Consider the following 15,837-nt stretch of genomic DNA (forward strand, 5'->3'; position numbering starts at 1 on the left):
AAATCAGCTGCCCTCGCTGGCTACAGTCGAGGGGTCAAAGCGTAGACGTTACATCCTGCAGCTTGTGTTGTTCTCATATAGAAACATCAGCAGTGACTCATTAAAAGTGAAAACAAACAGCGTCGTAAAGCAGCAGAATATATTAAAGAGAGTGACAGCAGAACACAAAACACACACGTGCACATTTTAAAATACCTAACTTTAGATGTTAGAAGGGATGAAGAAGATGAAGTTATTAGTGAAAACACATTTTTAACAAGTAAACAACAAACACCCAGCTGTGTTTTAATGGAAAGCTCACTCACCAGAGGAGACGGGGAAAGGGCTATGTTGCCTATCGAGGCTTTGAGTTCGTCAACCGAGGGCACCGACACGACTTGATCGGCCGGCAGCGGCTTGATCTTGATTTTGAATTTTTTCCTGTGGTCCTCCTCTCCTTCCGACTCGTCGGAGGAAAAGAAGTGGGCCTTTTTGGTGATGGGCAGTGGTCGGGTGTCAAGGAAAACAAAAAGTCTAGAATTGAACATTTGACTTAACCACTTACCTCATCTGGGTGATGTGTTAGGACCACCAAACGGAGGGACTTCATCCTAGGTTAAACACGCCTTAACACTTTTTCTTTGACTGCCTTAAAATCTGAACTGATTCTTTGCGACTTTCCCAAAACTTCTGTCCTCAACACAAAATCATTTTGCCTTCTTCCTGTTGAAAATGAGCCATAGTTGTGATTTTATTTATTGTTTTAGGGTCTCATTGTCCTTAAAATACCCTCCCCCCCATAACTGTTAAAAAAGTGGGAAAAAAGAGGAGACTGAGACGCTGAGTGACACCTAAAAACTACCGTTTCATTAATCTAAAGATATTTAGATTATTTATTTTAATTTAGGATTAAATTTGGAGCATGCGTTCCTGTAGATTTAAAGTGCATGTTGGATCAAAAATCTACCAATTGAGGTTTTTTGAAAAGTGATGACTTGAGTTTCATCATCAAAATAAAAACTACCATTGAAAAGTAACTTAGGATCCCCACTGCTGAAAATGAGCGGACAGTCTGGATCCATGCTGAACGCAGAAGTAATGTGGCTTTTCTCAAACATTTCTACTTTTCTCAAACATTTCTACTTCTTTCTCATGACTGGGATGTCGATGACTCATTCTCCTGTAGCTGTGTTATGTGCAGCGCCTTATTAACTTTATTTAGATCTTCGCTAATTGGATGTTTTCACACTTCTTTGACGCACTTGATCCACGTTGCATGTCACGCCTGTTTGAGTGGATTTCTATTTGATTATTTACATTTATATATCCACTGATTTGGCAGCCCCAGTATGTTCCCATGTGAATACGATTTACAAGAAAATTCTCTCCTATGAGTATGCAGCAGTTTAAATAGCGAGGTTAGACAAACGACAAAAACAACAGTGCTGAGGATATCTCCCTCTTCTGACTCCTCCTCTGGTCGGATGCTGTAGCCCTCATCATCCACCTCAGGGGAATTCTGAAACACAGAATGACTCAGTATTAATCTCTTTGAGTGTTGTCAGCAGGACACAGCAGTTAGTGCTGCAGGTTAAATGAACTACAGTTAAAGTTTACACTGATATAATCAGATAATTTATTATTCTGAGACTTCCAGTCATAACAAACGCTGAGTCCCCTGCCTAATGAATCATGACCTAATGCTTAATGACATCTATCCAGATCTAATATTCAAAGAAAATAATGTTGCAAATGAGAAAGAGAAACCCATCATCGTGTTTTACTATCTGGTACTTTGTCCACAAATGTGTCGATAGCAAATTGATTTGACAACGACAGGGATCAATACTATGGCCTCATTAAAATTCAATGAAAACAAAGTTGATTGCACACCGAGCTGAGACACTGATCAAATCCGTGCAAGGTAATACTCCTACTGTATCACTTTTAGAACGTACATATCTCTCCCAGTCGATGTCTTCATAGAAGCCATTAGGGGCCCCGTTGGTCTTCTTCTGAGCCTGCAGAGAGACACAGCTTGATTAGACTCCCGTAAGACAGAGACAGTAGGATCTATTCTGCACTAATGATGTGTTTCTAGGTTTGCTACTGTACACTGTTACTATGGCACACCTGATGCTGCAATAGAAAATCTTTTATAGGTTTTTATAGTTTTAAACATATAACTTTTTTTTTTTAAATGTACTTCACATTTTGAAAACACTTTATCTAAACTGCTCCACTGGTTTACTGCTTTGACAGATACACAAGTCTGCATTCAATTTGTCCTAACTGTTCATGTGTTTTTATAAATACCTGTTCATACTGACTCTCTAATTTCAAATAACCTCTGAATAAGTTCTGGGTGTTAAGTGTTTCTGTAAGATTTAGATCATTTTAGAGCTTGTAAAGTAAAAGTGAGTTTGTGGGTTAGGGATATTCACATGAACCCACAAACTTTGTAAGTTTGTCATTTGATCAAAAAGTATTTATTTGCTCTGTTTTGTCACTTTTACAACTTGCTCAGAATATATATACACATAATATTATAATATTTATATAAGATTTATTTTTGGGCATTTTGTGTCTTTAATGAAGAGATAGGACAGTGGACAGTCAGAAATAAGGGAGAAAGAGAGAAGGAAATGACACGCGGGAAAGGAGCCACAGGTCAGGTCGGGCTCGAACCTGGGCCGCCCGCTTGGAGGACGACAGCCTCCATACATGGGGTGCGCATGCTCTAACCACTGCGCCACCAGCACCCCTACATAACTTTTGTTTAAGATTTATTTGTGGGCTTTTTATGCCTTCATTAGAGAGACAGGACAGTGGATATAGTTTGAAATCTGAGAGAGAGAGAGAGAGAGAGAGAGAGAGAGAGAGAGAGAGAGAGATCGAGAGAGAGAGAGAGAGAGTGGGGAACGGCTGCGGGAAGGAGTCACAGGTCGGATTTGAACCTGTCCGCCTGCTTTGAGGACTACAGCCTCTGCACAATCTATGTGCAAACTAACCACTAGACCACCGACGCCCCCTTTTCTTTCTCTTTTTATTTGATTTGATTTTTTGAAACTATTGTTATAATCTAACATAATACAAAGTCCAACAGTGGTGATCAATATTTCTTGTTTGGTGTTTCAGTACTCTTTCAGTACTACTTCTTGTCTTTGAACAGAAGCCTCCTCACTGAGTCTACAGTAATAAAGAGAAAGCTGAAACAGCAACACTGGCAGCTGACTAATGAGTCTATGGATGTACTCTGATGTCTAAAAGATCAAGACTAACTACTCTAGAGGTAAATCTACTGCACAGGGTGACAGACTACAGTTCAGTACCGATTCAACCTCTTGGGGTTCCTGGCAAGTTGGAAAAAAAACAAAAAATAAAATACATAATGTATATAATATATCCACAGAACCTGATCTCCTCCAGTCACACACAAGTAGATTGAAGAGCAAGATGCATTTTAAATAATGATTTTACTTACACCCCCGTCTCTGTCTGGGGACCCCCTGTGAGAATTTCAAGAAGAGAGAGACATGAGAGCATGAAAGTCACTTCACATCTAAGATCCTCACTTTGAAAATCAAGTGCTTTGCTAATTAGTCGAGCAAAAACATTTGAAAAGGAGGCATATAAGGAAAACACTCTACCACCACCAAACCCACACACACTTATTTAATCAGAAATCACACACTCACAGACATCAGCGTCACAGATTGGATAAACAAATGTGAAAATGTAGCACGCTTCAAAAAAAATTCACAAGTTGCACTATTCAGCCTCGTTCTGATCCTGAGGTATTTCCTTATTACAACATTTCAGATCATTTTGCCATTTTTGACAAAAATAGAATCAGCTGTATAAAAACAAAACATGTGATATCTTAAATATGCTCAGGATTTTATAGATTCATAATAACAGGATGGAAAAGGACTTATAAATGCACTTGACACTATATCTATTCACCCGTGCTTGGTTAATGGAAATCTAGTGGAGTCTAGTATCCATTTGAAAAAAGACTTGTGCTTAACACTAATCCTGCACTTGTTCTCACTCATTCTAATCCTTTTACTCTGATGCTGTATAACAATTATTCTTCTTACAATTCATTCCTCCGATTCAGAGGCAGCATCACTGTAAATCGTTTCAGCCGTTGAACACATCATTTAATGTACATCAGGGAAGAGAGTCTCAACTTACGTGGAGTCATTGTCCTTCTCTTTCTTCCGTATCCCAAAGGCCTTCCTGGTACGTTTTTTCAATCCTGAGGAGAAAGTGTGGGGGGGGGGGGGGGGGGGAAACAGGTAAGATATTGTTTGATGAAACACCAAAAGGCATAGTGTTTGTGGGAGGGTTAAAGGGTATGTGTGGTCAGCTGTCCCACATCCATCATCTAAGAGATTAAAGGCGGCGTTTTTATGTATTATTGAGTGAGTGGCTGCATCACTGTGAAGGCAAACACCTCTCTCTTCTCAGAGCTGAAAATGTGCTCATGGTCATTGCACATGGACGGACAGCCTTGCAATCCTCAGGGCAATATAAAGGAATGGAAAATTCATTAGTACCGACCGTGCAAATCAATGTGCTAAGAATTGAGCAAGAATAGCTGAGACAGCCGTAAAGCGCAGAGGAACCTACTGTAGGTCAGACAGCTGATAACGAGAGTTCGATTTATTAAGCTTGACAAAGTATATGAGAGTTCTAATGTTCTGGTTCACCTCGTGACTGCCTGAGAAACTCGACTGCCCCTCACTTCCAGTATAAACTTTGCATGGACAGGTTGTATAGCTTTAGTGAGGAGGACAACAGATATATATGGCTGAAGTAACAGAGCTGCTCACAGACCGACCACACAAAAGGTGAATGTCTAAAAAAATGCAACTAATGAAAGAGTCTTTTTTTTTCAGCCTTGAGAATAAAACTGTACTTTTGATGAATGTCTCTCTCCTGTGAAGATCAATAGTTTGCAAACTGAACCCCAGTTGGGTGCAAGAAGCATGCAAAGTAAGAGAACAGAAGGAAGAGATAAGAGTTATAATGCAACATTTTGCACTCAGATCTGAATAGAAACAAACTAAAAAAGTATTCTTCAGCTCAGCAGAGAATTGCAGATATTGTATTTTTTGTTTTTCCTTGATATTTTCTGTTAGCAAGTCATGCTCAAGTTACTGCTGTGCTATCAAGAGAACTGTTACACATCAAATTAAAACAACTGTCTAAACACAATACATTAGGTATTAAACTGGAGAACAACACAATATTACTGTCTTTGTCATAATGTTCACTGAATCATATGTTCAGCGTTTGGGTTGGCAGAAGATTTTCCTGATTCTTCCATCGCTAATACAAATGAAGTAGTTTTGAAAATATTTCTGCTCTTTTATGCCAAGCACTCAGATCACAAACGCTCCTGGCTTCTTCTTACCCCAGAGGAAAGCCCAGTTGTCCCCCTCCATTTCTGTTTTTTGATAGGTCCTCGACTCTCATTATTCCTCGTCTTTGTCTACTTGTGAACTCATCACGTCACCTCATAGTCTTCCTTATACCACATGCAGACGCACACTGAGCCTCAGAGCAGGAACCTGATGCTACCTCCTTCTAACACACACACACACACAGACACACAGACACACACACACACACACACACACACACACACACACACACACACACACACACACACACACACACACACACACACACACACACACACACACACACACACACACACACACACACACACACACACACACACACACACACACACACACACACACACACACACACACACACACACACACACACACACACACACACACACACACACACACACACACACACACACACACACACACACACACACACACACACACACACACACACACACACACACACGACTCTGTTCTGGACGTGCATTGTGATACTTAAATTCATCAACTGTGACTTCCCTCATGAATAAAAAAAGAAGTTAATAAGACAATCATCATCTACGTATACGCCTGCAGAAAAAATGAGAAACTAATCCAGAAGGCGTCTGGCTACAAGACAAGTGTCCCCAGAATCCCTTTCATTGATCCTGCTAATTAATTTGGCCTCGCATCCTATTGACTCTATCACAGGACAAATACAAGTAAGGGAGAACACAAAGTAACACAAAACAAAGGCACATGCTTAAATACAAAGGTTTGACGTTCTATTGAGAAACATAGTCATAAGGTGTTTTTGGACCAAACAGGTCTGGGGACTTTTTTTTGAAGAGGAACTATCCAATAGGGAGTTCCATGAGACCTACACACCATTAGGGCTCGGAAATATATCGAGTTTTTAAGATATATCGATATATTTTCAAACAAGATATAGGGTAAGACAACATCGTTAATATGGATATAGTTTATGTTGCATTAAAATAACATTACAGAGGTGCCAGGTCACTTTTTTCTCATCTCACTGATGATGACTGACTGTCTGTCCCTCTTCACCCTGCTCCTCCTCTCTCTCTCTTTTATTGTATTTAAGGAACATTTTTATTTTATAATATTACGTTTTTAATTCACAAACAGGTAGTTTATTTTTCCATGTGTTTTCACTGTTAATAAAATACATATCGATATATATCGAGTATCTCCATTCAGCTAATCAATATCGAGATATGAGTTTTGGTCCATATCACCCAGCCCTACACACCATCGGGACTTTCTGTCTGCATTCGCACCGCTGAAGCACCTACTCCGAAGCAGGAGCTAAAAAGGTTCCTCTAAACAGGGTTCTAGGTCCTAAAGAGTCCATATTCTGTCCTTTTTGGGGTTAGTATCTATGTACCTACTTTTGTACGTTCACAATAGCTAAAGTCAGAAAAAAGTGTCTGTTTTCATGTTCTGCTCCTCCTTGCTCCCTCTCCGCTCTGAGTCCGTCAGCTGCACTCTGTTGAGCCCACACTGTTAGACCCCACGTGGGCCAAGTCTGCTCTGATTGGTCTGCCGATCCGCTCTGTCGTTATTGGTCAGTTGCTCAGCATGAGCTGCTGGGCTTGCCACAACGAGCCAATGGGCTTAGATCAGTGATCTCACACTGACAATGACGTCGCACTGACAACATTTTTTCCGAGGGGGGCTAGAACCGAGCGTTACATGCAGCTAATGCTACAGCTAACAGGAGGACGTAGGAGAAGCCGCGTTTCCACGGACTTTGAATTTTTGCACATAGATGTGCCTAAACATGCACAGGACACTTGGAAAACACACTGAAGGGCATATAAAACCAGAAAAAGCTGAATATGGGACCTTTAAAATAGTTCTTAGATCCTGCGGTGCAGAATCAATAAAAAGGGGGAGGGCTCCAACAGTTCATAGAACTATGAAAACCTTCCTGTGGTCTGAAAACAGCTACAATATATGTGGCCAGACTTTTTTTAAGCATATAGAAAAAAAAGAACACAGCTCAGGAAACAGAGTTTGATGAATATTTTTTGTTTTTAAACTTTGAGATCAGATGGAAAAAAGCAGCACTTGTTTCCATAAAAGCTACAATCTTGAAAATCTCCAGAAGGACAGAAAAAAATCTGAGCTGTATGAGGTAAATGTGCATGTCTCAACTTAAATCACTTGAAGTATGTTATTAAGAAACAAAGCTTTAGTATGGAGCAAGCTGAAACCATCATACTGTTAGCGTGGGCGCTTGTGAGTACGTGTTGTTTTGTCATTCTGTTTGACGCCTCGCTCCGTGTAACTGTCCTGTAAAGTACTGATAAAATAATGTCTGTGAAGCTTCTTTCAATCTGTGGGTTGACAAGTTTCCCTCTTACTGATCTATCAGCCTGTAGTGTAAAACAGTGAGGGAGATTTAAATCAGCAGCTGGCTACTGTTTCCACACTGGTTGACTACTCCATGTGTCTGTGGAAAGCTCTACAACAGCTGTTCTACAAGATAACCAAACTTCAACACTTGATTTACAGCTTCTACAGCTTATTTGTTGGCACGCCATTGAGTCCATTCTCCCAACTGTTGCTTAAATATCTCGCCTTATGTCATTCCTATCTTATCCAATCTTATCCAAGCTGTAGCCAGGTTAAGTGCTACAAGTTAATTTAATGTCAGAATCTGTTTGTAACGACACAGATAAATCCCAGCTTCAAATAACTTTTAAAAAATCTGTCTTCTCCTTTTATTTCTAACTGCAATGGCTTGATTTTTGGGAAGCAAAGTGACTCTAGCTTTGAGCTAAAATTGTGTTTTCAACATGTATCATTTTCATTTCTTTCCCCTCTATTGGCCTCTCTCTCTTTTTGTCTTTGCTAAGGTCTGCTTCCTCTCCAAAGTGAGTCAAGCTGGCCCCTAAAGCAGGAGGTGACAGGTTAACAGGGGAGCTTGTAAAAGAATATTTGGTGCTGTTTGTATGTAGCATCGTGCACAGAGCAGCTGTGGCCTGACTACAGAACGTCTGCATCACATCAGATTTGAATCTGCATTTGAAGTTCCATTGAGATGATTATTTACTTCACTGTTTATTTCTCTTTGTTAATTTGCTCTATCATCTGCAGTATTATAAAAACATGTCTCCTTGCATTATATGTCCCTAAGCTGCACTTATGTAGTCCTGCATATTGTCAAGTTTGTTTGTTTTTTTGGCTACAAGAGGTGGAAATAAAAGCCACTAATGATTACCAATTATAGAGTAAAAAAAACTAAATTATGTAAAACATTTCTTTATATAATGCTAAGGTTTAATTAGTTTATCTCTGCATACAAAGAGAGCTCAACTGTATTCATATTTCAGAGAAAAGAAAACTCACACTTAGCAACCAGCATAGTTTGATAATAACACAATAACTACTTCATGTTTTAAGTGCAGCAGGACCCCAAATATGACGATGCAGTGATGTTAAAGGATACATGCATCCGTATTATGGCAGGGTTTAATTAACAGAGAGGGAAATAACACAGCATGCGGCACACACAGTTAAATGACTTAATGGCTTCCGTTCAGAGGGATGCTAGCACAAGTGTTAACGTAATTAGCGGTCTCTTCTGAAGACACAGTAATGTCATTCCAGGAAAAGCCAAAGGACAGGAAGCCAAACAGGACAAGAAGCTGCCAAGCCTAAAAAAACCCACTACATGTCACTTACAGAGCAGCAGTACACTGACCAGAGTAACACATTTTTAACTTCAGAAAAAGAACACCCCTGTTTGTAGAAAGGGAGCTTCCTGCAGAGGAACTATTTTGAAAGTAATGATTATTGGTCTCTGAAATGAAGTTGTAGGTTTGGGACAATCCTGAAGAAGTGTAAGTATAACATTAGAAAGTGCAAACAAACACAGAACACAGGAAACACCACCCTCAGCAGCATGTAGAGTGTTATTATAATAATAGCTCTGTGAGGTCTACAGGACGAGGTCAGCACTCACGCTGCCTTCACGTCAAACGCTGCAATTATATCCTTCTCCCATCACTAAATCGAGTGCACAAAGACATGAGCTCACTCTAAGCTTTTACCGTCAGAATGCAGATTTTCACCCGAGCATTTTTAGGTAAAACTAGACAGATGCTGCACTTCATTAATATTCACAAGTTGAAGCAGAGGCTCAGCTCCCCTGTTTTATTTTCTGCAGCATCTTTCCAATCTATCCATCCATGTTCTTCTTGGACTGCACCTATTGCTATTATTTGTTGTTTTTTCTGCGAGCTTCCATCTTATTGACACATTAGCCATAGTGAGAGAAACAAACTCAAAGGAACAGCATGCTCTGAAAACGCATAAAATGTAAATGACACCCAGCTGCACATGTAGAAGTATGCTGCTGCACACAGCTGCTGAAACACACTCCTTCTTTAAAGTAGAGCTCTGCTGCTTCTGAAAAGGCGGCACAGACGCTTTTTAACAAGCTGCTCCAACAGGGGGAAAGAGATGAAGAGGCCCTATAGGCCAACCAACAAAACACACACACACACACACACACACACACACACAAACAGCTTGTACTGGCAGCCACAGCAGAGCGCACCAGGCCAGGCCACTCCAGACTCTGGATGAGAGACCTGTGCTGCTGTGCATAGTAAGCAGAAAGGACAATAATACACCATTGAGTCCTAGAAGCAGAACATTAGTGTCTGATTTGGGTAAAAATTCTGATGGTTCTGGCTTTTAAACATCAAGTTTAAAAGTAAAACAATCTATTACCTTCTCAACCCTGCATGTACCTTTACCTTCTGCATGGTTCATAAAGTTAAATTCTATAAAAGCTGATCCCATTTTCTTAATCTAATTCAGTGTCTGCAAGAATGATAATTCTGTCTAAAAGCAGAGGAGAAAACAAGTTAGTGTTTGTATCATAGTGTGCAGGTCAAAGCATACTTAGATTTGAGAATGACACAGGAGAATTTAAATGTGAGGAGTGCATCAAGTTGTTTTGGTATTAGGAGAAGCTGGTGACTAAGCAAGCGGGGAAGCATGCAGAGCCACTGACAGGCAGGAAGACAGGTTAGCAGTCAAGGAGACAAGTAATTAGGAGCACAGAACGAAGGCTGACAGGAACATAAACATGAAGATAGAAGAAAAACAAGCAGACGGAAAGGCTGTAAGAATGAATGAGCTAGCAGAGAGAGACAGGCATGTAGTAGACAGAGAGACAGACGGGTGCACTCGTGAGATTTAAAATCGCTCTCTTCGATGAGAGTGACTCATCATTCCTCCTGAGAGGCAAGGATGAGGAGGAGGACGCAGGTGAGGACAGAAGAGCTGCTAAAGACGGGCAGAAACACTAACAATGACCTAGCAATGCTAACATGATGCTGAGGAACATCTCTCCATTAACATGCAGAGACATGTGCAACTATGCGAGTGCAGCCTCCATTTTATGTCATGCGCTGTGATTGCAGACGTGCATGGAGCTAAAAATATGACCAGGAGTCTCTACACTGGAGTGTATCTATAATAGGCATGGCAATAAACACAAAGCATTAATATAAAAATCTGTTATTATAGCGTCAGACTTTACCTCATCTGGCACCTCTGATATTTTGCAACATTTTTTATGACATGTCCTCCCTCCTGAAGAACCCCTCCCCACCCTCCGAGGGGAAATTTGGAAAATTTCAGGAATTTTGAAATAAAGTGCATGTGTGAAAAGATCTTAAATATTACATACAATCCAACTCAAATGCAAGAAACCTCCATGGACAAACATTAAGATGTTAGAATGAATCTTAACTATAGCACAGCAACTTTAGACAAAGCCCTGTCATAGGGTGCCACCTTTTCCACACTGCAGTTTATGAAATTTCTAGCCTACTAGAACCGCCCCGCTCAACAGCAGATGATGTTATTCTTTGTATTTTATTATGAAAGTAGAATCAACAACTCATCTAGGAAGAGTTTCAAAGAGTTTCAAACTGCCTCTGGAAGCAAAATGACATAACAGTAGACAAACTTCACACCACCTTGAGTCAAACCAAGCATCAGCTGGAGTGATGTTAAGCGGGGAGGGGGACTGTGCCCCTGTGAACAAAGCTTGGTCTATGATAACATGCCTAAAAGGGCCTGACCTAAACTCTTACAGGCTTAATGATCCACTGTCTATTGATGTTACCATGTGGTCTTAGTATACTGGAACAGGAAGTACATTTAAGTCTTAAGTCCCCACTTCTCCACCTATGGGATTCTTGCCAAAATTCAAAAAGGTGGAGAAGGAGTCTGAACAAAATAGGCCAACAGCAAAGTACTTGTCTATTGAATTGTCCCCTTGTCTTAATACCAAGCAGCAAAAACAGAAAGCTACAGGGGGGGGCATGAGACCAACCTCCAGAAAAGACCACCAACAGCCATCAACTTCACCCTCAGTGTGTGTTTAAGAGAAAAAAAAAACGCTGTGTCGGTGTGGCAGAGGGAAGAACAAGAGAGGGTGTCAGTTTGCGTTTGTGCTAAAATTAGCCCTCGACTGTACAGTCCAGGTGGCTGCACTGTGAGATATCAACTTCCAACACTTGCAGTCACAATGTACCAATGCGGTCACAAACACACACACACACACACATTAGGGATTGGGATGGAATCATGTGCGTTTGCTGCACGGGTGCACCCTTTGAAAATAAAAAGAGATGTTTCACCGAGTGACGTCACCCACCTCCAAGAAAAGTGGGTCAGGGCCAGAAAGCATACAGCAGCGTGCCGGCAGTTGGTGCAGAGTCGCACACAAAAGATGCTTCAGAATGCCAAGACTGTGATAATGCATCCATCTGTGCACTGCTGCATACTCTCAATATTATTAACTGGGGAAATTGCTCATCAATTTTAGAAACAAAAATAAGAATAAGCTTTTAAAGAACAGATAAGGGCATGAATTAAAAATTAATATTATTTAATCTACGGACTATTAAGGTATTAATGGATCAAATATCAAAACCCAAAATGAAAATAGTTAAAAAACAGATAAAAAAGATTCACAAAAACAAAGCTAACATTCTTAAATGTTTGTCTTTGACGATGATATAACAGAGATAAGAACTTGGAAATGAGTTCCATTTATTGTTTTCTGTAATAAAGATCCAATATCACCTTTTGATTTAATCATTGTATCCAATAAATGACTTGTATCATCGTTCACAGATTATCAATCTTAGCACAAGTCTGTCCAATCTTGTCTTCCTTCACCCTCCGTCTCTCCTGTCTCTTTAAAACAGCCAGCACTCATGGTTCCCATCCCCAGGCTCCAAATAGCACCCACCAAGGACTGTGTGGCGGATGACCCTGCTCAGAGCCCACAAAGTGGCTTTTAGCATAGATTTTCAACACGAAGACACTGGGAGAAGATATATTTTCAACCAAGCCTGTCTGCTTATTGACACGAGACATTCATAGATCAGACGGGCAAATATGGAAACACACAGTACCCTCTCTGCCTCTAGCTGGTGCTCAACGGGCTCCGGCTCATGTCAAGGCCTGTTACTTCTAGTCAGGGCCTGAAATACATGGGGGGGGGGGGGCTGCACAACTGCCCGAATGCATGTGTGTATTTATATGTGTTGAGGAGAGGGAGAGAAAGCAACCAGGTGTGCAAAAGATCCAGACTGGTCTGTCCTGTACTCAACAGTGTGACATACAGGGGCATTGTAAATGTAAGATGGATTTTCCTGCATTATGATATGCATTTGCAAAGTCTAGTGTTTCCTTTTATGTATTGTTGTTATGCTTGCCCGTGCAAAGTAAATGGATGGATGGATGTTGCTTGTTGGAAAAAAAAAACCCACTGCTAGGCCTCAAACTCCCCTGAAGAGATGAGTCCCAAGCTATGTCAGTCTAGTCCTCCTTTCAAAAAAGATAACCAGATACACCACCAAAGGGAAAAGGACAAAAAAGTTGAGATCCTGCTGTCGTGTCTGTCTGCATTAATCTAACAGCACAGATAAATCCATCTCCAGGCGCCCAGCTGAATCCAGTTACCACAGAGAGATGAAGTAGCAAGGCCAGAAAAAAAATATCCTCTTCCTTCCCTTTGTATGCACGCTGCATTTTATAGCCCCAGTTAAATGGCACATTGACTTAGCTGTGGAGTGATGTTCAACATTCAGTTCCGCTAGAGCAGCAGTCATTTCACAGTGTGGCTGGGGGAAAAGTAAAAGCCATTGGTCATATTTGGGAGCCTTCCCCTCGCTTTACAGTCACCGTGCAAATCTGTCTCTTCAAGCAGCAGCATGTTGTGTGCTTGTTAAATGTTCCTGTTGTTCCTCTTTTCCAACGACCATAGTTCATGTTATCATGTGCAAATTAAACCTGCATGGTAATATTGAAGATGCTCTGGTATAAAAACTATTTGTTTAACTACAAAAAAACCATAAGACACCTCCATAGTCAAGTCGATTCGTCGGCCTATAGGGATTATGACAAATACATTTTTCCCCATTGCATTGACACAACTCTGTGGCTGCTTTATAGTCATCCCAGTAGATACATGAATACACAGCAGCCCAGTAGCAGGAGTGTGATCAAATAGTGATGTTATGTATTTATATACACACGCAGATATTATACAAATACCTCATTAGATGTATATTCTGTTTAATGTCTGTTTAATCGACCTCGATGGACGTATCAACTTCAATTACTTGATTTTTCTTCCTTTCTCTCTTCCTGCTTTTTCTTTTTGGCTTAGGACTAGAATGGCAAGGATTTCTAATGTTGGTCCTCGTGAGAGACTGAAGATCGACACGATGATGAGTTCCCAGTTCTCCAGTCTGGCTGAGTCACAATCAGTTATCGAGAGTCTACTTGATGTAGTAATCTATGATGTTGGGCAAAGTATAATTTACACTGATGTATGTACAGTGTTAGATATTGGAAGACGATTCAAATCAATTGAAAAAATGGTGCAACTACCATCCAACAACAACAAATAAACTGAGCCCACTTACCAACATGATCCCTGTTTGTTTATTGACATGTGACTCGTGTTTACTGAAGGGATCAATGCTTCCCATAATTGACCCTTTGTCAAGCCCAGGCTCCCTTGGTTACTGTTACTACGTTAGACAAAATCACGTCGCCGGACTCCTCCCTTTTTGAAACAATCTAAAATGCCTCAAGGTTTGTCAGACTTTTATTTGTATTTCATTGATTTGATTCTTTTATTAACTTAACATCAATGAAAGAATTATAAGTAGATATACAGTACGGCGTAAGAGGATAACTCAAAATATCTTAAAACTTGAAAAATCCTTTAAAATATGATCACTGTCTGGTGCTTGTGATTTCAGATAACATTTGCTGTCCTCCCATGGCCCAACCTGGACTCCATCAATGACCAGTTCTGGAGCCAGGGGTCTGAAATATCCTCTTCATGTTGGCAACAAGGCCTTCAATACGCAGTTAAATTTGACAATCACAGCATCTTCAATTATTGTTAAACACTAAGGGACTGCCAATGGAACTGTCATAAAACAGAACTGCTCATTAACTGCTGCGTAGGTAAATTAATTAATCAAGTTATTCATTATTACAGATTGTATCTAGACCTATATTTTTCTAAATATTCTTCATATAATCATTGACAATAACAACATTACTTCAGTGGAGGGAAAGGGATGAAAAATACTGCAGGATTATGATGTGGGCTATTTTGAGTAACGTTTGCAGACAGCCCAAGTACACCTTTTAGAAACATGATCCTGATTTCCCTTCAATACACTGAATGACTTGGCCGATAGGCGAAAGTCTGTCGTACCCAAAGTAGCTCAGCGGTTGCTATGAGAGGGAGTTCTCTGATTGGTAGATTGATTGCAGAACCAGCAAGGTAGAAATCAGTTACCCAACATTTCTTGATTTCATTCTTTTAAAAATTCATTGACTACATGGCCAGGTTTGACTCTGGGACTCAACAGCCCTGAAAACAGCTAGATGTTGCTTTTAGGTATTCTGTTGTAACAACCATCAACATATATCACCAAAACACTGGATCATATAAAACCTTTTTTCCTAGTTGACACTTCAAAACTATCATTTCGTGCTGGAGAGCTGCCTTGATTCAGAAAGTGTTTTCTAAGATTGTCGAGAGGGGAATATGCTAATATACACATAAAATCTTAATGACTCAACATGGATGAGATTTAATATCAAATGCTGATGATTCAAAGTAGTCGAGCCTTAAGGCAAAAGCGAGCGTGGGAGTACAATGAAGTGTGATTCACTGCTGAGGAGATAGATATAATTTTTTTTTGCTTAAAAAACTGGGAGATCTGTATTCGCACTGAGTGTGAACTCTCTATTGTATTAAGAAGGAGATGGAGGATGAGGAGGCGGAGGAATGATAGAGGGTCTGTGGTGAGAAAACTTGCGCGCGCACACACACACACACACACACACACACACA

General features: G+C 40.4%; 1 protein-coding gene across 10 annotated transcripts in view; it reads right to left on the reverse strand.

The window, feature by feature from the left end:
- sgip1a (SH3GL interacting endocytic adaptor 1a) overlaps positions 1-15,837 on the reverse strand; it is a 63,615-nt gene that overhangs the window by 27,582 nt on the left and 20,196 nt on the right. For 8 of the 10 annotated variants that reach the window (XM_061034580.1, XM_061034581.1, XM_061034588.1 and 5 more), the window contains 6 exons: positions 4,180-4,243; positions 3,464-3,488; positions 3,312-3,332; positions 1,938-2,000; positions 1,435-1,498; positions 306-484 (listed from right to left, as the gene is read on the reverse strand). In XM_061034580.1, coding sequence (XP_060890563.1) covers positions 306-484; positions 1,435-1,498; positions 1,938-2,000; positions 3,312-3,332; positions 3,464-3,488; positions 4,180-4,243 — 416 coding nt within the window. The remainder of the gene's footprint in view (positions 1-305; positions 485-1,434; positions 1,499-1,937; positions 2,001-3,311; positions 3,333-3,463; positions 3,489-4,179; positions 4,244-15,837) is intronic. The other 2 variants (XM_061034582.1, XM_061034589.1) reach the window with 1 other exon arrangement.

This window comes from Labrus mixtus, chromosome 3, assembly GCF_963584025.1.
Source record: "Labrus mixtus chromosome 3, fLabMix1.1, whole genome shotgun sequence".
In the NCBI taxonomy this organism is placed as follows: Eukaryota; Metazoa; Chordata; class Actinopteri; order Labriformes; family Labridae; genus Labrus; species Labrus mixtus.